General features: G+C 34.2%; 2 protein-coding genes across 2 annotated transcripts; one reads left to right on the forward strand and one right to left on the reverse strand.

Annotated features, from left to right (window-relative positions):
- The first annotated feature begins 11488 nt into the window (after nucleotides 1–11488).
- LOC131610726 (gallate 1-beta-glucosyltransferase 84A24-like) lies at nucleotides 11489–13367 on the forward strand. The gene has a single exon (XM_058882753.1). The coding sequence runs from the start codon at nucleotides 11585–11587 to the stop codon at nucleotides 12998–13000; it is 1416 nt and encodes a 471-aa protein (XP_058738736.1). The 5' UTR covers nucleotides 11489–11584; the 3' UTR covers nucleotides 13001–13367.
- A 7630-nt stretch (nucleotides 13368–20997) lies between these two features.
- On the reverse strand, nucleotides 20998–22612 carry LOC131610732 (cinnamate beta-D-glucosyltransferase-like). The gene has a single exon (XM_058882766.1). The coding sequence runs from the start codon at nucleotides 22565–22567 to the stop codon at nucleotides 21122–21124; it is 1446 nt and encodes a 481-aa protein (XP_058738749.1). The 5' UTR covers nucleotides 22568–22612; the 3' UTR covers nucleotides 20998–21121.
- Nucleotides 22613–23531: the final 919 nt, after the last annotated feature.

Genomic DNA, 23531 nt, shown 5'->3' on the forward strand with positions numbered 1-23531 from the left:
ATGCGGGAATGTAAAATGCGGAAAGTAAATCTACGCTATTACATCGATTGTGCGGGAAATATAAACTACGCTATTTACATGAATTTGACAACCTATACACTTTATCTAAGAATTTAAATTGCAATAAGATAAAAGGAAGTATTTTTTTGGATTTTTGTATGACTGATTTTAATTAGAATTAATGCATAATTAATTTAATTAAAATGAGAAAAAGGTGGAAATAAAATTTAAACCTAAAAATTAAGTCTAAAATATATTTAAATGTTTCTTAATTAATTTTAAAATAAAACTAATTTTTTTGGATTTTTTGAAGTTGTTTTGAAATTATTAAGTTAAATAACATATAATTATGCAAATAATTACACAAATATTTAAAACTTAAAGAGAATAATATTCTAAATATGTACAAAATTAGTCTACAATATATAAACTAAATTTAATATAAAGAACAATTTTTTTATGATTTTTTGATTGGTTGAAATAATTAAAAAGCAAATATATAAATATATACTAATTAATTAAACAAAATATTCTAATTATTAAGAAAAAGAAAATATTTTTATGTAAAAAAAAATAGATTATTTTATAAGCCTAAAAATATTTTTATTATATTTTTTGATTTTTAGAACTATTTTTAATTAATTTTGCAAAGAAAATAAATAAAATAGAAAATATAAAACAAATGATCATGTGTGGTTGGCTTAAGAGTCTATATCATGGACTAGCGTGTCTTGGTGCGTTGGATGAGCAGCTGGCATGATCTGATGGTTCAGATTTTGAGGAACATGATGTGTACAGAACCTGCAAAGCACTGAATCCAAAGTTATTTTAAAAAAACACGCGCGCGCCCTCCAACCAATGGAAAGGAGCCACGCATCATCTTCTTCATCAGAACCACTCTTTTACACTGTTCATTTGCAGGTGGTGTAAAAAGCTCCAACCTATTACACCTGCAAAAATAGCGAATACGAGCAAAACACAATATAAATTTGGCGCGATGCCATAGTTTAACTCGTCTGGTCCATACGAATTCAATGGGACCTATTTGAACCTGTAATTTTGCCTAATTTGAAAAGCCCTAATTTTGAGATGAAGAACCCTAAAATGGTGGTTTCGTGTACAAGCACCCAAACCTCAATTAAACTTCCAGAAATGATCAGAACCTCATACCAAGCTCAAATATATGTCTACATCTTGTTAAACATGCATGTATGATGAGATTTTTGTAAGTTTTAATTTGAGCAAACCGTGAGGTAAAGTGCTCGATTCTTTGAGTTTCAAAGCTTGAAACTGATTTGAATAGATTCAATGATGCTTGGGGATTGTATTTGAGTGTTTAGTTTGGATTAAAAACTACTTAAACTAAAAATTCGAATTTCAAGTTTCTTTGAAAATTTCAATTTGATTTATGAGTGATACAAGCAAGATTTTGGTTCTGATTTCGTCTCTTATTATTGATGAAGTGTTCTACTTCATTTATAGGTAGAGAAGCACTTAAAAACTAAGCTAAGAAGCAATAAGTGCTTTTGTTGAATTTTGACTTTTTTAATAATATGTAGCTTTGAATTCAAGCAACCATGGCTCAATTTTCTTCAATCTTCTGCTGTACCATCTCTTTGGGGCAGAACTTTGAATGTTTCTTGATGACTCATGCTTAAGATCCAAGCTACATAACATTATCCTTCCATTTCTTTTTCAATTTAATCTTAAATGTAATAAAATTAAACCAAAAAAAGAAATAAAATGTTATGGGCCTTAGGTTGGTCGTGGGAAGCCCTTAGCATTGTTAGAAACATGTTTGGATCATGGAAATTTGGTCTCTTTTGGAAAAAAAACACTTTTGATCAATGGTGATTTCATGCATTTTCCCAAAAAATGGCCAACTTCAACAAGGCATAAATCCCTCAATTTTTATCATATGAAGGAGTTCTTGTACTTTTTAGAAACCTCAAGATGTACTCTACAAGCCACTTTGGAAACTTTTTTTTCATTTGGAGAAGTTATCTTGATGTTATGGCCTTTGACAAAAAACCACTTTTTGTTGACTTTGAAAATGACCTGTAATGTCTTGGTTCATATTTTCCAAATGGTGAATCTAATGACCATGGGACCAATTGCATTTGAAAGATAATTGAATTTCCTTAAAAATGAGCTTTGGTTGGAATTTTTTGGATGAAGTATGAGAGAGTTATGACCAGTCAAAGTTCAGTTGACTTTTTAGGAGAAAACCCTAATTTTGAAACTTAGGGTTTTGCTGATTTTTGATCTTTCCTTGATGAATTATGATCAACCAATGATCAAATGATGAATCTTTTGACAAAATATGGATGTTGACAAAAAATTACATTTTTGACTGTCTGTTGACTTTTCGGTCAAACTGGTCGTCTGTTGACTGTTTGAGCTGCTGACTGTGCGTCTGAGTGAATTGAAGTTTGAAAATTTGTATGGTGGTACTTTGAGATATATGGAGGTCCATGAAATCCATTTGAAGTCTCAAAAAACTTGTTCTCCTGAAAAAAACAAAAACCCTAGTTAGGGACTGTTCGTGTAGGAGATAGTTAAGCGTACCTGATTTTTGTGCAGTGCTGAGTCTCTGCTAATCATGTGATATTCAGAAGACTTCTAGAACAAAAATATTGGAATTTTGAAATGCAAAAGATTGATTTGATTGATGGTACAAAACACGGAGAACTGCACTGTCAGCGAGTTTGACTGTCAACTGACTGTTCAGGCATTAATGTAACAGTTAAAGTGAAAATTCAACAGTTAAAGTTAATTTTTTCTTTTTTTGTTTTTTGTTGTGTTAATGGTGAAAATTTATTTACATGAGTGGTTAGAGAAAACACAGACATAATAAATAAATAATATATACTGTACGCGAACGAAATTACCGATAATAACCCTGAAAAAACATTTAATGCCCAGTTAAATAAATATTTAACTGGCATAAAACACACAAAATATTATCTTAATAATTAAACAACAGTACGACAGATAGTACGACATTTAATACTGACAGTACAAATATTACATAATATAATGAACAGTACGACGAGTAAACGGTACATTATTTAAAAATAAAAGATATGACAAACTTTAAGAATGACGATTAATAACCCATGCTACAAATAATAACATATAGATGATTGGGAGTGTAAACAACCCAGGTCCGCATTTTTCAGGACTATGCAGACAGAAGAAGGACATGATTACCACCACGACGGTGATGACCATAAGAAAACACGTATCCATCCGCTTCGCCATTTTTGCCGGGGAAGAAGAGAGAATGAATATGATGTAGAAATTTGAGAGATGAGTTGAAATTTGATGTGAGATTTTATGGAAAAAATGAGATGTATTTATAGAGTGAAAAGAAGGATAGAGACGTTGGGGAATGAAGTGATTCCGTACAAAAAAGGAAAATTTGAGTGGTAGTAGGATTTGAAAGAAAGTGCATGGTAGGGTTTGAAAAAAGAGATGTATAGAATAAAGTTAGGATTTGATTTTGAAAGAAAGAGAAAGAAAAAGATTTTGAAAATAATAGAATATAGTACAAAAATTAGTGGGAAACAAAAGTTAATAATAATTTACTTGTTGTCAGTACAGTCTGAATCCCCGGACTCTGCGCCTGCAAAAGATTTAATTCTGTACCAACTGCGTCAGTACTATTTATCTGCAAATAAGTCTCAAATAAACAGCGTGTGTGAAATGATAAACAATAATTGGCGTTTGCGTAAGAATGAATTCAACAGCGAGCCAAAATACCGTATAAGAAAAATTCTAAAAACCGAGTGTTCATAAATTAGGATATTTTATGAAATAAAATCCAAGATTATATGAAACTCCCAATTTTTTGACAGAAGTCTATTGCCTTCTTTCTGAAAAAGGATGCGGGAAAATTTTGGGGTATAACACAACCCATTGATTCTTTCCATAATTTATCCACCTTTTATCCTATAAATAGAGGGCTCTTTTCTCATTTCATTCACACCAGAAAATATATTTGAAATTGCTTTCTCTCACTCTCATCATATATATATATATATATATATATATATATATATATATATATATATATATATATATATATATATATATATATATATATATATATATATATATATATATATATATATATATATATATATATATATATATATTTATATATATATATATATATATATATATATATATATATATCTTCACTTTTGCTTTAATGCTTTCGAGAATGAATATTTTACCTGGGAGGTGTTTAAGTCTGGTGTAAGGGCATTGTTGAGCTCAATCTTGTTTGTGAGTTTTTCCTGGTGATAATAGATCTCCTTGGTGGTAAAATCTCTTGTTTGTTATGGAGGTCTATGAAATTAAAACTCTGAGTTTGTTTAAGAAGTTACCCATTGTAAAAATAAAACCCTTAGGGAGATGACGTAGGTCAAATCATTAGGTCAAACCTAGGGGTGTACGTGGGTTGGGTTGGATCGGGTTTGGTCAAACCCGTTATCCAACCGTTCAAACTTAAATGGGTTGGGTTTGCCGTCCAACCCACAATTCCATTATCAAAATCAACCCGAACCGACCCGTCCATTTATGGGTTGGGTTGGGTTCGTAGATTCTGTTTCAAATTAAAAATAATATTTTTTTTCAATTTAAAAATTGTAACAAAATTAAATACATTTATACTTATTTCTAACACACAAAATGGATGAAACACATCATATAATATCTAATAATTTTCATCAACATGACATTACACTAGATAATAGTATAAAATATGTAAGTTGGAAATTATACAAAAGAAAATAAGAAACAACATTTAGTTTTAGAATTACGTAAACTCATTTATCTAGTAATATTATTGATGGAGAATAAAACTTTTTAAAAAAATTATGGTTAGTAATGAGATAATAATTTAAATTTCTATTTAAAATAATAATAAAAAAAATTACTAATGTCACATCAATGGATTGGGTCAACGGGTCCGCGGGTTGCAAAACTCAAACCCGGTACCTGAACAAAAACTATATGGGTTGTTGCGGGTTGGATTGGGTATACTTATAAATGAACGAGTTCGGGTAATTTATGGGTTGGTTCAGTTTGGGTTAGCGGGTTCGTGGGTCGACCCGCACCCATGAACACCCCTAGTTAAACCTCTATAAATCTCTGATGCATATTTCATTGGACCAAAGATTAGAGAAAAGTGAAACTTGGTTTTATAGTCAAATATCTTCATATCAAGACTTCAAGTTCTAAATATTTTTATTAAGTCTTTAACTGTGATTCCGCCAAGAAAGTGTGAATGATCACAAAAATTCAGGAAGTTGGAATTCTAAATGAATATAATAATCAATCTCATTGATGCTACTCATAAAGCACAAAGGATGCATCCTTAAGGAGAAACCCAATTTGTGGCTTAGAAATTTTAGAAAATCTTTACTAAACTAGTGGTAAAGTTCTGCATGACCTATAAACTTCTTTTTTCCTTCACCGAGGTAAAAGGTGACAATTTTTCAGTTACCTTAATTTTTTTCGTCCACATCAATATTTCTCTTAGTCACTAGATATATATTCATTCTTTAACCATGAAATGGAATTTCTTACAAAGAATGAAATATATACAAATTTTAGTAATAATGATGACTTTCTTCTTTGTGTAGTTTCTCAGTGTTTTTGTTCAAACTATTTCTTCTTCTTCTTCTCCTTGTGCTTCATTATCATATCCATACTTTAAATTCCTCTTTATATAGATGATGAATAGTTCTATTGGAGGGCAAAGTTGGAAAATATTTAATAGCACATCTTGCACGAAGACGCTGATTGTGCTGTAGTAAAGTGGTGCTTGCATCAATAGTGGATGGAAATTTTGGTTACGTGATGGTGCAATAGTACCGTCCTTTTTCCTGATATTGTGGATAGTGGAAATGATATTTGATTTTGTACTATGGTACTATTTTCTCAATATCTTCTTTCAGAGGTTGTCTTTATGAATCAGAGGCTTTGAATATAAGTTGATGAAGCTTGAGTATAGATCAGATTCTATCTTTAGAACTTGATGAGAATGAGACTTCGGAGTCTTTATAGTTCAGAGTCCTGAGACTTCTCACACTTGAATTATCAAAGTCATTCTAGATGGATGGATGCTTGCAGATGAGTTGACTTAACAATTCAGAATTTTGACTTTCTTTAACACACACTTTTGTATTCTTCCTTTGGTTCAAAGTGCGTTTAATGTACGAAGCTTAGAGTTTGCTTATTCAGAGTCTAGAGTTTCAGTAGTCAGAGTCCATAATCTACTTATCAGAATATGCGCACTTAATAAAACTGTTAGAGTACAAAATTATTCTCCATATATTGTATGATTTTCTATCATCAAAACTTAAGAATAGTTAAGGAACCAAACTTGTTCCAACATAATGGTGTATGCCATTCTTTGACCTAAAATCACTATAATCCCTACTTGAGGAGTTGATCACTTTAGTACCATTAACATTGTTGTAACAAGAAATTTATATAGTCGATTGAATGACTACTCAACGAGTCATGTGGAGGGAAATATGAAGCAACCTGGATGAGATGTTCTCCTCCTATATATGCATGAGTAATATCTATGGGCCTCTTGATCAATAATGACTGTAAAATGCATGGTTAACTTAAATAATCAAATATGGAGTATTAAGCTTATTTATACTTATTAGTATCATTAAATATAATATTGGATTTTAATATTAGACTGTACAACAGTGACACCGATTATTTCTTGTATACAATATAATTATAAAGGCAAAAGGGTAATTATACATGTGATCATTATCATAGAAATCTTTTGTCATATCACATGACATTCTTGTTACATAGGTAGCAGTGGTGTGTTTCTAAATACCAATCTCCGTCTATAACATTAAGTATGCAATTTAATATGATTGTCCACGTTATGAGATACTACAACACATCAAGTTAGATAAACGAGAGATTAATTAAAAGAAAGATTCATATCTGATTCAGTGGCACATTTTTATGCTGCATTAGTGCAAATTAGAGAAATACAATATACCATAAACTAAGGTGCGTGTATAAGTGGTTATATAAATATAACTCTTATAATAAAGTGACAATCACTTGTGAATTCTCAAAACCCTGGCCGCACTAGGATTATGAGTTTATGTTCTCTTTAAATCTTTTGTTTGTTCACAGCTATCACTGTAGGCAGAAGACTCTCTCATTGTAGAATTTAATTGTATGGACTAGATAAAGGTGACATCGTTTTATGTCGCGCTACTGATAATTTGTTTTGAGGATCAAAAGTTCTTCATTACAAGTGCATTACAAGAGATAATCGATTGATTTTAGATTTATGACCATTCATAAGAATGCATTGGAAAAGAAATATTATTAATTAAATCTATTGTATTTATCATGATTATTTGCGATTTCCCTTTATAACGGAGAAAAAAAAAACTCCAATACTTGATAGATAACCTTGCGCTAGTGATTCTAGAAAGCTGACAGAGTTTATATATGTTTTTGAAATAAAACCTTAAGATACCGGACTTATGATAGAACCAGCTGCCTTGAAAAATCTAGACCACTAAAAATTTAATTCTGATATTTATTTGGTAGCCATTTGTTCAGCCCTGGAAAATTAGGCCATTACACATGCGAAAAGTCTCCATAATAACAAAGGCATTTGCAATAGACAAAAGAGTTAGGTTCTCGACAATGCTAAAGTAGTAGCAAAATGATCCATATCCCCTCCGCAATAATGAGCCTCTTTCCAATTCAAGTGTTTTTCTGACCCAACCTCCATTCTATATACTGCATACGGCTTGAAGAAGATTGGATGCTATTTCCATGTCCCTGTTAACTCTCACATGTTATCATGTATCATGTCTTACAAAGCAAAAGGATTGAATCTCACGGCCAAACCAACTTGCAATTAGGTACTATCAAGACCAGCGTACAAAAGTCGATTTCAGCTTTTTAGAGGCCCAGACAAATAATAAAAACGGATCTTTAATAAAATACTAAATAATCAACTTTGAATTTTTTATAATATTTTTAATAATTAAAAAATAATTATATATAAATATAAAAGCGCATACGAACAAAAATAATTTTAAATAATTTATAAAAACTCTAAATTACTATGTAGGTTAATTTGTAGTTTTAAAATGAGATAGAATTTGAAGTCTTTATAAAATTAACTTTGTTCTTGAATTAAATCAATTGAATCATATGAAATACCTTAAAATATTTAATAATTTTGTGCGAATTTTTTTAAAATATATTAGAAGTTATTTTTAATTATTTTTTTATAAATTAAAAAAAAATTTCACATATAAATATTTATCATTAAATTTTTTAATATAATATAAATTACATAATTTTTATAAAGTGATATACTTAAAAAATATTTTTTTTTAAAATAACATTAAATTTAAATAAAATTTTGAAATCTATAAAAATTATAATAAAATATTAAAAATTGAATTCATTATGAGAATCATTAAAGCAAGTAGCAATTTAAACAATTGAATAAAAATAAAAACTATATCGTGGAAATTGAACCCAAGACATGTTAGAATTACCTTGTAGTCTCTCAGCCACTGCGCTGTGTGTTCATTTTGTAATAATGCTGTCATAATTATTATTTAATATTTTTTATTTATTTACAAAGCTCATAAAATTAAATTTTGAGGCCCTAGGCTACGGGTCTACTTGCCCTGGCCCTAAAAAGCACATGTATGACAATTAGCAGCTAACTCATTTGAACGGCTAGCTGAAAAAATTCTTATATATATATATATATATATATATATATATATATATATATATATATATATATATATATATATATATATATATATATATATATATATATATATATATATATATATATATATATATATATACGACGTATACTTTGAGAATGAGTAAGTTATACGAGAATGAATCTGACTATCATATTGAAAATAAATGGTGAAGATTATGTGTCATTTTTTTCTCTCCTCCATTATTAAAATAAATGATGGAGGAGAGAGAAAAAAAGATTGACATATAATTTCTACCATTTATTTTAAAATCTAATGGTTCAGATTCATTCTCACATTCTCATATAACTTACTCATTCTCACTAGATATGCCATATATATAGGGAACGTATCATATGAGAATGCCATTTTTATGTGAGAAACATGAAAATGAATCTGAACCATTAGATTTTAAAATAAATTGTGGAGAGTATGTGCCATTCTTTTTCTCTCCCTCTCTTTCATCATTTATTATAATAATGAAAGAGAGAAAAAAATTGACACATCATTTCTACCATTTATTTTAAAATCTAATGGTTCATATTAATTCTCATGTTTTCACATAAAAATGACGTCATCATATGAGCCAAATTTCCTATTGGTTAATTCCTACAACCAAGGGAATATGCTATTTTGATTGATTTAGTAATAAAAAATTTGAAAGGCGTCAATTGAAAAATAAACATAAAGTCAAAATAATGTAAGCTTAGATTCCAAGTTTCATCCCTTAGCAACATTTTCTATCGGTTGTTATCCATAATTGAGGTGATAAAGTGTATTTTTTTAAATAGAGTGTGGCGCGCCCACGGATTATACTTCGAATATTTTATTGGATAAAGTGAAAGCTTTGTCATAAAATATATTATTTGTTGTTATGGTTGGAGTGCTAATCTTGTAGGTCCACCCTCGCGCCGCCATACCGGAAGTTCAGTGTACATTCTCACGATCCATATCATCATTTCAACAATAACTATTATCCTATATTGGAATAGTGGCACCACCTATGAGAATTAACCTTTGGTTCTCGTAAAATCCTATGAAGGACTACAATTTCGTCCAATGAAGATCCTAATATCTGATCTTCATCCGCCAAATCATTGATCTCTTCTCTTGAGAGCGTGATATCAACTCCTTCAAGCTATAGGAACATCAAGAAACACTCGATCTGCAAAAGTTGTTGCATTTGTGGCTACTATTATAACTCAATAATTTTCCCTAAAAGTTGAAGATCAAGTCCTCGTGACCTCTCAATCTTATCCAATGCTGCAAGATCTGGCTCTTTAAAGAGTTCTCCAAAGAGCACTCCAAACCATGCATGAGGCGCTCCCCGACCTTCAATTGTTGTAAACTAGTCTAGGCGTGCATGGAGCATTTAATCTGTTGAATAACATGTAAAACATTACTCATAAAGTCTTGGCTTATAGGATCTTAAGATCTAAAGAGAAATTGTGAGTCTCTTCTATAATAAACATCACCGAACGGGGGGTGACCTTGCACATCTAACTAATTGATGTTCCAAAGCCAATCCCGACTAAAATGAACACAACACATGAACAAGGTCCACAATCCTAATCCATACACCAAAGAAAGAGAGGCCCACGAGTTTGTCGTCTGTTTCCAATGGAATAAGTGGGAATCACGCCCCAATCAATCGAGGTTCACAATTCCCAAAGAAGGGAAATGATACTGCTATCTAGGCATATCATTGATAGTAGATTGAAAAGATCCATGGAGAAACCCCTAAAGAAACCCCTTTGTATTGTTGAAGCTCAAGGTCAACATATTGAGTATTTTCAAATGAGAGTTTATACAATTGGTAGTTCAAGTATTTCACTACTACCAAAATGCATTGTTGTTATTCATATGTTTGCATATGGAACATCTGTTGAGAATGTGGATGATTATCGGTGAAACTAAGACACTAAAATTGGTCGATAACTTTACAAAGGGGAGTGGGGTGTGATCAACATCTTTGCGGTACAATGTTTCTTAAAACATCATACGCCTATTATAGATGGGGATGTCCGAGGCTATCCATGTATTTCAGGGAGCATTCATTATATATATTGGGAATGAAAAAATTGTCTAATTGCATTGAAAGGGCAATGTGTTCGAGGTGATCATACCTAACTCGTATCGATCCTAACACTTAAATGCATCCCAACGTATAATGCATATGTGCAGAATATTACACAACATGATTGTTGAATATGAACATGTACCTTATGTTAAAAATATTGATTTTTCTTATGATCATTTGAGTAATGACGCAACAACATTGCCGTATAATTCTAATATTAAATTTTAAGAGTTTCTACGTAGAAGATTTGATATTCGTGATAAACAAAATGAAAAAAATTTGATTCGTTTCAAAATGATTTTCTAAGTTTTAGTGTTGATGCCTTTTTGAAGAATTTTTCTTTAGTGTTTCATGTAGAATGATAACTAGTTGTCTTTTTTTATTTTATAAACTAGACTCTCATTTTTCCTAAACAGTTTTTTTATTTTGCTGTATATAGCATATCAATAAACTCAAACTAATTGAGAGAAGACTAACATATTCCAACCCCCATTCAAACACTCAAACATTCTCATAACATTTTATCATTTCATGAGTAAATACATATACAAATTTACAAAGTTATGAGCATATAAAAATAGTTGTTGCTTTCTGCATCATTAAACTATATATATAAACATAATCTCCTTCAACCATTATTCAACTGTATAGTGCAAAATTTAAAGAGATAAATATATAAAAGCACAAAAGAAAAAACAAAATGGAGTCTAAAGCTCCCATTCAAATCCTCCTTGTATCTTATCCAGCACAAGGACACATAAACCCTCTCCTTAGACTAGCAAAGTGTCTTGCTACAAAGGGCTCCTCTATCATTTTCACTACCACAAACAAAGCTGGCAAAGACATGCAAACTGTTAGCAACATCACTAACAAAACCGTCACTCAAATCGGCAACGGTTCACTCACTTTCGATTTCTTTGACGACGGCTTGAAAGACGACGATCCCATCAGAGCAAACCTCAGTGACTACACATCACACCTTGAGCATGCTGGGAAACAATATGTTTCCCAACTGATCAAAAACCACGCCGAATCGAAAACACCAATTTCATGCATCATAAACAACATTTTCATTTCTTGGGTTTGTGATGTAGCCACAGAAAATGAAATTCCTTTTGCTATTTTGTGGAGTGAATCTAGTGCTGTTTTCACTACTTACTATAACTATTTCCATAAACTTGTACCTTTTCCTTCAAAAACTGAACCTTATATCGATGTTCAATTACCTTCTGTTATCCTTAAACATAACGAAATTCCTGATCTTTTGCATCCTTTTAACACATATCCAGTTTTAGGGACACTTATCTTAGGACAAATTAAAAACTTGTCGAAAGCGCTATGTGTATTAGTGGATTCCTATGAAGATCTAGAGCATGATTTCATCGATTATATTTCGAAAAAATCAGTCATCATAAGATCAATCGGTCCTTTGTTTAACAACCCAAGAATTAAAAATGCGAGTAACATTCATGGTGATTTTGTGAAAAGTGATGATTCTAATATTATAGAGTGGCTAAACTCGAAGCGAGAAGGTTCTGTGGTTTACATTTCGTTTGGGACTATTGTGCATCTTCCGAAAGATCAAGTGAATGAAATTGCATATGGGTTATTGAATTCTCAAGTTTCGTTTTTGTGGGCGTTAAAGCAAGATGAAGATTTGCATGATGGGTTTTTGGAGGAAACAAATGGGAGAGGAAAAGTGGTGAAGTGGTGTCCACAAGTAGAAGTACTTGCTCATTCTTCAGTGGGGTGTTTCATGACACATTGTGGTTGGAATTCAACAATGGAAGCACTTGCTTCGGGAGTTCCGGTGTTGACGTTTCCGGCATGGGGTGATCAACTCACAAATGCTAAATTCTTGGTTGATGTTTTTGGTGTAGGGGTTAGATTGGGCTATGGTAGAGGTGAAAACAAGTTGGTAGCAAGAGATGATGTGAGGAAGTGCTTATTGGAAGCAATGGAAGGGAAGAAAGCGGAGGAGTTGAAGCAAAATGCAATGAAATGGAAGAAAGCGGCGGAGGATGCGGTGGCTGCTGGTGGATCATCTGATCGGAATCTTGATGCATTTATGGAAGACATTAAGAATTATGGCGCTGTTAATATTCAAAAGATATGATAAAGTTCTAAACGAATCACTTGACTCCAGTGGTAAAGGAGTTTGTATAAGGATGCAATTCCGAGAATATCGGGTTCGATTTTTAGGTGGGATCAATGTTTGTCATTGTCCATACCTCTCGGAAAGAAAAAAAAAAACTTTGATTATGTGCTTGTTCTTATTGTAGCAAATAAGGGCCATCAAACCCATTGTGTGAAATAAGTCTATAAAATCCTAAAACAGAACAACAACTTATTGGGTTGGGAGTTCATCTAGTATGTCTTAAAAATAGTTCTTACTTGTCAATGTATTATTAATTACTTTTTATTGAGTTATATACTTTAGATATTATATTTAAGAGAATTAAAATTAACTAATGTTCAATTTATCTCAAAATGACTTATTTAATTCATAAATTAAAACATAAAAGAATGTATAAAAGAAAAAGTGAAATAAGTGGGATAGCTTAACCGATATAGTTAATATTATAAATATTAAAACAAGAGTTATAAAATAATTTTGTAGTAGTGTGACAAGGATACTCAATGTTTTGAATGTGAAGATTATGAACATATTAAAGTAAAGTGTCTAATCTTTCTTAAGAGACAAGGAAAAGAGACTTTTATCCCTTGGTTTGATTCTAATAATGTGGGAGAAACTGCTAATAATGTGATGGTTTGTTGTGGTAAATTTAAGTCTGAATGTGCGTAAGGTAATGAAGACCCAATTAAAGTAGAACTTGATGCATTCAGATCAATGCTCTCAGTGGAAAGAAGGATGTTTAACAATAAACAACAAGAAGTAAACGATGCTTTGTGTAAAAATCTTAGAACCTCAATATCTCTTTATTCACGGTTCGAATTCCCAGTTGATTAAAACGTTGGTTAGAATTCACGAAATTTAAATAGAGATTTGTTCCTTTAATATGAGATGTGATAAATCACCCTCTTAATATCCATAAAGTTGGTTAGAATTCACAAAATTTAAATAGTGATTTGTTCCTTTAATATGAGATGTAATAAATCACCCTCTCAATATCCATCTATTCTAATTGTACAATAAAATTTTTTTTTTAGTAAGCAAGATATATTAATAAGAGAACTAAGGGTTCTCAAAACCTGTTTACATCAAAGAAGGGGGAAACAAACCCCACTCAAAAAATACCAAGAGATTACAAACCGATTCGACACTACGAAATAAAGAACAAAGGATTTTTGTTGAATTCGTAGAAGTCACAAATAGGATGAGTAATATCTCCAATAAAAGCCCACTTCCAAACCAAAACCTTGATGCTCCATATAGTATTATCCACATTCCACACTTCGTTACGAAAACACACCCCATTTCTATACAACCATAGGGTCCAAACCGTTGCAAACCAAACTACTCCTAGTTTACCCTCTTTAACTTTCTTTTTTTTACAAAAGGAAAACCAATCCGAAAAACATCCCAAACAATTCTCCACCGTCCCACCGCACGGTTTGCCAATCCAACAAGCCACCGAATCCCACACCAAATTAACTACCGGACACGAAAAGAAAGAGTGAGCCATACTTTCCGGATCTATCCCACAGAAAACACATTTGGAAGCATCTTCCGATAATAAAATACCTCTTAAAAGTAGTAAATCTTTTGTTGGAAGTCTATTAACTAGGAGTCTCCAACCAAAGGTCTTTACTTTAAACGGAACTTCCACTCTCCATATCAAACTTAATGCCCCATCGAAAATGTTAGACGGACCATAAGGGATACGAAATCCGGCAAAAAAATTATAGCAAGAAGCAACAGAAAACACTCCATCCGAAACGGCTTTCCAATCCAAGACATCGTCCTCCCTACTACACGGACCATCTCCCTCCAACAAACCCCCCAAAGCCTCCAACTCCAAAACAATACTATGATCTACCAAACTCAAAGGATTAATCCCTAAATTCCCCCACGACCAAACCTCATTTATCCACCCTCCCATACCCGCCACCGCCACTTTTTTCAACTCCGACACCTCATACAAATTCGGAAAATCCTCCATTAAACAACGAGAATCCAACCACGGCGCTTCCCAAAACGGAGTGGAAAACCCATTCCCCACTCTAAACCGACCACAAGACACCAACGGATCCCTACCCCCCTTAACACCAACGCCTCCACAAGACAACAAATCCCTCCACCACAAAGAATCCAAAGAAGAAGAAGAAGAAGAAGAAGAGTAAGATAAAGGGGAAGAAAATGTACCTCCACAAAAGATCTTCAAGTTTAAGTCGCCATATCTCGCTTTTAGCAATCTAAACCAAAGCGAATCTTCTCCTCTTGAAATCCTCCATCTCCATTTATTTAAAAGGGCCAAATTAAAGTAAAAAATATCCTTCATACCAAGACCCCCTTTCTCCACCGGTAAGCAAACATTCTTCCAACTAACCCAACTAATCCTCCTTTTATCATCCATCCCTCCTCCCCACAAGAATTTTCCTTGAATACTAGAGATCTCCTTAGCCACCGTTACCGGCATCTTATAAAAAGACATGGTAAAAATAGATAAGGAACAAATAACCGACTTCAATAGAGTAATTCTACCGCCCAAGCTAAGAAACCGGTTCTTCCAACCCATAAGCCTCTTCTTCAACTTTGTCACAAGTGGTTTCCAAGTATCCACCTTTCTCGGATTACAACCCACACTGATTCCAAGGAAAGGGAACACCCCCTCTTCCAACTTACAAGAAAGAACATAAGAAGTCGCTTCCAAAAAATTTGAACTAATATTATATCCGATCAATTTGCTTTTATGATAATTTATGCCTAACCCCGAAGCAAGCTCAAACGCCTTAAGCACCGCCTTTATAGCCCAAACTTGTCTCCAAGATCCCTCCCCCACTAAAAGAGTATCATCCGCAAATTGGAGGACATCCACCATACACTCCCCATTAAAAGTAATGCCATTAAATTCACCAATCTCCACCGACTTCCTCACTAAACCCGCTAAACCCTCCGCCGCCAACACAAAAAGAAAAGGCGATAAAGGGTCGCCTTGCCTCAATCCCTTCTCCACCACAAATTCCTTTGTAGGGCTACCATTAACCAACACCGACATCTTGCTTTGAAAAACCAAAAGATCCATCCACCTCTTCCACTTTAGGCCGAAGCCCATTTTATCCATCATAAACCTAAGAAAATTCCAAGAGACTTTATCGTAGGCTTTCTCAAAATCTACCTTAAACAATAAACTCCTCCTACCCACTTTCTTAACAAAGTCCACTACCTCATTTGCCACCACCACACCATCAAGAAGATGTCTACCCGGCACAAAAGCATTTTGAGAAGGAGAGACAATTTCATGAAGAACCTTTTTCAACCTTCCCGCTAGAAGCTTAGAAATAGCCTTATACATACATCCCACCAAGCATATAGGCCTATAATCATCCAATGAAACCGAATTCGGAACCTTCGGGATCAAAGACAAAAAGGAGGAAGAAATAGCTTTACTAACCTCACCACCCAAAAAGAAGTAGTTGAAAAATCGGATGAAATCCTTCTTGATAAAGAACCAACACTTCTTTAAGAATAAAAAAGAGTACCCATCCGGTCCCGGACTTTTAGAACTACCGCAACTCCAAATAGCTTCCTTGATTTCTTCTTCAAGAAAAGGAGATTCAAGAGAATAGGAGGCACTGGAAGACAACCTCTCAAAATGGACTCCCTCTAATAAACATCTTTCGGAATCTTCCTCCACAAATTTGCTCGAAAAATGCCTCCATACCTCTCTTTTAACATCCTCCACTTTCTCAAGTAAACCAACGGGAGAAGAAAGTGGGCCTAAATGATTAATTCTTCTCCTCTCCTTCATGACGTTGTGGAAAAACCTACTATTAGAATCACCTTCACTAAGCCATTTGAGCCTAGATTTTTGGACAAGCATATTCTCCTTAATTCTTAGATTTAGCCACAATCTCTTATTCGCCCCCCTCCTATTTAAAAGAGCCTCTTCAAAAAGATCATCCGAAGCATTCTCCAACACCTCATCACCCAAATTTACCTCTCTCACACTTTCTTCCACTTCCAAATCAAATCTACCGAAAACATTGTTATTCCACCAAATCAACCTATCCTTCAATCTTCTTAATTTTTCTTTTAGAACAAAATCACCCCTTCCCTCCACAACCATCCCATTCCACTCTTTCTCGACAAAAGGAAGAAAAGAAGACAAAGAAAACCATTCGTTGTTAAATTTGAATGGTTTCGGTCCCCAATTTGTATTATCCACCACCAATAAAAATTAAAAGAATTAAATATACAATACCTCTTATAATATAGGCCAAATTCATTTTACCCGTGAAAAAAATAAAATTTAGATCATTTTTATGTTTCTTTTTTCTCTAAGTATACAAGTTATCTCTATAATATTATATTTTTTATTTACCTCTCAGATTGTTTAATTTGTTAGTAATAAAAAAAGTTTACAAGAGAATAATCTAAAAGAATAGAAAAATTTTAACCCTACGCCTTGGGTCTCTTTTGCACCATGCGTGTTGTCAAAAATGCCACTGCTTCCGTAGATTTATCTCCGGAAGCACTTTTTTTTTGTTTCAAAATTTATTTGTTTCGTAGGTGCATCTAGGGAATTCTCTCAATTATGTATCTACGGAAGCATTTGAGCTTATATTTGCGTCAGACTCTTCTCCTCCCTCATTCTTCACTTTCCATATTTTCTACTCAATCTCTCACAACCTCAAAAATCAAACTTCCACCAACTTCATTTTTTTCTTTCGAGTTTGAAAGTGAACATCAACAACAACGATCAACACATTCCAACTCGTTCAAAACTCAATTTAATCGGTAAGTTTTCGATTTTTGGAGTTATTTTCGAGTATTTTCTATAGTTTCATTTGAGTACACTTTTAGGTGTAGAAATTATTAGGTAGTTTTAGAAACATAGTTTTAGAGACAATGTAGTTATTTTTTGATGTGTAAAATGGACGATCAAGCCACCAAAAATAGGTTTTTAAAATTATGGAACAGTGATGGACGCCATTATTGCGTTCTTGGAGTTTTAGAACGTTCTGTATATGCACTTACAGAACAGACGAAACGTTAGGTAGTTCCGTAGGTGCATCTACGGAACATCCCCATGTGTTTTGAATAGTTGGGTGCTTCCGTAGGTGCATCTACGGAAGAGTTCCATATTTGCACCGACGGAATTAAATTTGATTTTTTTTCCTTTTCTTTTTATAAGTTAATTGTATCTAACTCGACTTTATTTGTAAGACATTATGGTTGACCAGTCAAACTGACTTATACATGAGAGGGTTGCACAACATGTCTCCGTGCGACCTGCACGGATGCAGGTAGTCTCATAGGTGAAGGATGGATCCTCCGTTCCAGCAGATGTACATGACAGCTTTGTTCCAGCAGAGGTGACAGACATGGCCACGACGCAGAGTCACCTGGAGCATAGGGGACAAGGGCCTTCCACATCTACTTCTTCATCTCAGAGGCGTCAAGATGATGGTGAGGGTTCCTCATAGACGCCCTCCACCCGCAAATATCGTCGGGATACTTCTTCTACTCTTGTGCCACCTCCGTTCAATATTGGATCTCTCGTGCCACCTCCTGATGGTGTTGACCCATTGTACATGGAGATTGGTGCTCCTGAGGAGCCGGGGGGTCCTTCGGATTTTTCCTTGTTGATAGGAGACGCAGATTATATAGCCAGACATGTCTGGAACATAGAGGTATAATTTCTTAGACTTATTACTTTGCTTATTTCTAACTTTGCTTATTTCTAACTTTTCTTTTTATTAACAGTGTTTTCTTTGGAAATTTTCAAGAGAGGTCACCCCAAAAGTTCTACAACCACAGACGAAAGATTTTATCTCTGCATCAGCCTACAGAACCGTGATTCCAAGATGTCCTCACAACTTCTAGGCTGAAGGACCTCTATCAGATCGAGTACTCCACCATACATAATGAGATGCTGATGGCATTTGCAGAGAGGTGGCACCCAGAAACATCATCATTCCATCTGCCTCATGGCAAGGTTACTATCACTTTGGACGATGTCGCATGCCTCCTGCATATACCTATCCGGGGTACCCTCCTTTGTCACAGTAGGATGACGAAGGAGGAGGTGAGGGATGCTCTAATTGAGGAGATCGGGGTTGATCCAGAGGATGCGTTTAAGGAGGGGGAGAGGATCTGCGGCGCGCACGTGAGGTTTCATTTCTTAGAGCGGAGATTTGATGTCGAGATCCTTGCGAAGGAGCAAGCTATTGGTGACCTAGTAGATATGAAGATACACAGACAGCGAGCGCTTAGATGTTACTTCTTAATTTTGATAGGCACTCAACTGTTTGTGGACACAAGCTCCTCCTACACAAATGTCGTTTATCTGAGGTACCTATCGGAAACCGCACGGATTCATAAGTACAACTAGGGAGCGAAAACACTAGCATAACACTACTCCAGACTCAGAGAGGGATGCCTGTTGAAGGCAAGGACGGTGGCAGGCAGCTGTTTACTCTTAGTGGTAACTATCTTATGTACTTCTACTTTTATTTTATAATTTATTCATTCTATATTCATGATAATGTTTTATCCACGCGTGTTTTATTTTTTATTTAAGGTTTGGATATTACAGAACTTCTCTGACATCATTGTCTAGGGAGAGGTGCGTGAGTACAATGAGGCCATGCCACGTGCTCGTGCCTTCCTCTCCCTCAGAAGGAACCAGATGCCGGAAGCCTTATAGGATCTAGATTGCATGGCTGCCGAGGACATCAGGTACAACTACTACGCTACTCACTGTGAGACGGTTCAGTGGGATGACGTCGCACTATATTCTGGACGGTTAGCATGCAGTTCGACCATCACTGTTCGCTATCTTCCGGAGTGCATCATGCGGCAGTTCGCCTACTGTCAGATGATACCTGACGACCCTCATGTTTTCGCTCCCATCTTGATGCCATGTCGGCAGATAGATGAGGCCTTTGTTGACTTTGAGCATCACATGGTTTTGGACGAGGCTCGGGCGACCATAGCTGAAGTAGACTAGAGTTGCGCCAACGGGTACATCGCTCGGTACTACACTATGTCACACTTGTACGTGACCCCCACTACACTGAGTTCACCGCTCAGACCAGCCCATCATTAGATACTGCAGAGTAATCAGTCTCAGTTGGACCACACTGAGGATGTGCTTCATTGCTGTCGTGATATAGTTGAGATGACGCAGGCAGGCATTGCCAGTGGTTTCTTCCCTAAGGGTTATAATCATAGGCGTATACTGGATGGTATCATGTAAGAGGCACATGGGGCACTGGTTAACCGTAGAAATCGTGTTAAGACGGGTGAGGCACTTGACGGTAGAGGCAGAGTATCCGGTAGATGAGGCGGTGGACGCAGAGGCGGTGCTAGAGGCAGAGGAAAGGAGGCATATGATTTTATTGATACACGCAGTAGTGACGCCTATGATTTTATTGATGTCTGTATTTTGATTACATTTATGTACTTTATTTTGATTATGTATATGACACTGTTTGGATTATTTATATGATGTATTCTTTTGGTGTAGTATATTTCATTGCCTTTAAATTGCACTACTTTGATGTACTATAATTTGATGTTCCATTTACGTACATAAAATGGAGATTTATAGTAAGATGTAATTGATTTAAAACATAGCTTAAGGTTCCGTAGATAAATCTACGAAACATTCTGTTTTTAACTTTTTTTCAAAGACACGTCTACGGAAGTTCTATTTAATTGAATTAATTTAAATTTTCTCAACGTTCACTAAGTTTGTAACTCTTATGTAGATGTACTTAAAGAAAAACTAAATTTTGTTTAAAAAAAATTACTTTCGAATATAGATTAAAAAAAAAACATACTTAAAATTTTGAGAGATACATAAGAATATAAGAGATAACATTGAGATATTCTCAAAAAAGTATTACATAAGGGAAAGCAAAATCGCCTACATGTTTAAAGAAATGAAATTAACCCAAATTAAAATACAGAGTCCTAGCATGTAAATAAATAAATAAATAGTACTAAAATAAACATAATTTAAAAATTAACCGTACAAAGAAAATATAACATAAAATACTCAAAATACTAGTACATAAAAAAAACCTCAAAAACAATAAAATGTACTTATAGAATCTTCTGAATATTAACCGCACCATGTTTCTTAATGTCCTCGATAAATGCATCAAGATTCCGATCAGATGATCCACCATCCGCCACCGCATCCTCCGCCGCCTTCTTCCACTTCATTGCATTTTGCTTCATCCTCTCTGCTTTCTCTCCTGTCATTGCTTCCAATAAGCACTTGTTCACCTCATCTCTCGTCACCAACTTGTTTTCCATATGACCATAACCCAATCTAATACCAACTCCATAAACATCAACCAAGAACTTTGCATTTGTGAGTTGATCACCCCATGCCGGAAACGTCAACACCGGAACACCTAAAGTAAGTGTTTCCATTGATGAATTCCAACCACAATGAGTCATGAAACATGCAACTGAATGATGAGAAAGTACTTCTACTTGTGGACACCACTTGACCACTTTTCCTCTCTCACTTGTTTCCTCCAAAAACCCATTTGGTAGAACATGTTCCTTTAATCTCAATTCTTTAAAAGGTGGTTTCAATACCCACAAAAACGACACTTGAGAATCCAATAACCCATATGCAATTTCATTCATTTGTTCTTGTGAAAAGTACGCAATACTTCCAAACGAAATGAAAACAACAGAACCTTTTTCCTTTGTGTTTAGCCACTCTATAATACTACTATCATCGCTGTCGACAAAATCACCACGAATATTACTCGCACTTTTAATCATTGGGTTGTTAAACAAAGGACCAATAGGTCTTATAGAGATAGATTTTTCTGAAAGATACTCGATGAAATCATGTTCCAGTTCTTCAAATGTATCCACCAATACACAACAAACTTTAGATAAATTCTTAAACTGTTCTAAGATGAGTGTCCCTAGAAATGGAAATTTACTAAAAGGGTGAAGAAAATCTGGGATTTCGTTGTATTTAAGAACCAAAGAAGAGTTGAGTTGAACGTCAGTATACGGTTCTGAATCCGTAGGGAAAGGTACGAGTTTATGGAAATAGTTATAGTAAGCTACGAAAACAGCAGCGGATTGAATCCATAACAAAGCAGACGGAATATCATGTTCCGTAGCTACATCACAAACCCAAGGGAGAAAAGGGTTGTTTATGATGCATGAAAATTGTTTGTTTGAATCAGAATAATTTTTTATTATTTGAGAAAGAAATGGCTTTCCAACAAGTTTGAGCTGTTCAAGGTAAGCAGGAAGATCGGTTCTGATGGGATCATCATCAGATAAACCGTCGTGAAAGAAGTGGAAAGTGAGAGAACCGTCACCAACGGGAGTGAGTGATTTATCAGTGATGTTGTTAACAGTTCGCATGTCTTTGCCAGCATATTCTGTTGTGATGAAAGTGATAGAAGAACCCTTTGCAGCAAGACATTTTGCTAGTCTAAGAAGAGGGTTAATGTGTCCTTGTGCTGGGAAAGAGATAAGGAGAATGTGAATGACAGATTCAGAACCCATTACTTTTACTTTTTCAGAATGAGAAATACGTTGGTAACAATAGCATGGCAGCATATATATAGTTTTTATTTTATGAATGATATGAATAAAATATTAAATACTCGTCTCTCCCGTGAAAAAAAAATAGTTTATATTTTTTCTAAGTACAAATAAAGAGATAAAAAGCTGAATAAATGATTGAGATTAGAGAATGATATGTGATTAGTCTTTCTTGTTAAGTGAAAATGAAAGTGAAAGATTTTCCATCCTATCAAAATTATAAACTAGGGTCCCTATAATAAAAGGAAAAGAACACTAAAATGATTACATAAATTAAAAGGAATAAAGATAAATTTAATTTATTTTTTTATATCCATCAATGTCTCATAGTGACTACACAGTGGATAATAAACCTAAAAGTTCAAATACAAAAGGAACACAATAACACTAAAAATAAAAGACTTACTAAATTAATATTCTAACATAATTGATCTCTCACTCATTTGTTTAACTAGAATTTTACTTTCTCTCTCTCATTAATGAATAGACTCTCATTTTTACTCTCAATTATTACTCTCTCTCTCTCTCTCTCTCTCTCTCATTCTCCACATTAGAAATCACCATTATTATGGTTCTCTTGTTCCAACATTTGGCATCAAGAACCTGGTTCGATCCATCAAACACTTCGTGTGTGAAAATGCTTTATGTTTCTCATAAACGAATCCCTACGAATCTCCTAATTTTTATGCAAAGAATAACGGTAAGAGGTGCAAATAGATGAAGGTGTTGTTTGATAATCTTGAAGTGATCAAGAACGGTATTTCTCCACTTGTAGAGTGTGCAACGGCTCCACAAAGGACTATGCATAAGGAGGAGGAGACAAAAGATAACAAGGCGCTATATTTGATTCAACAATATGTTGATGCATATATCTTTGAGTAGGTTGGTGATTGCCCAACCTCAAAGAAAGCTTAGGAAATCTTGG

This window comes from Vicia villosa, linkage group LG1, assembly GCF_029867415.1.
Source record: "Vicia villosa cultivar HV-30 ecotype Madison, WI linkage group LG1, Vvil1.0, whole genome shotgun sequence".
Lineage (NCBI taxonomy): Eukaryota > Viridiplantae > Streptophyta > Magnoliopsida > Fabales > Fabaceae > Vicia > Vicia villosa.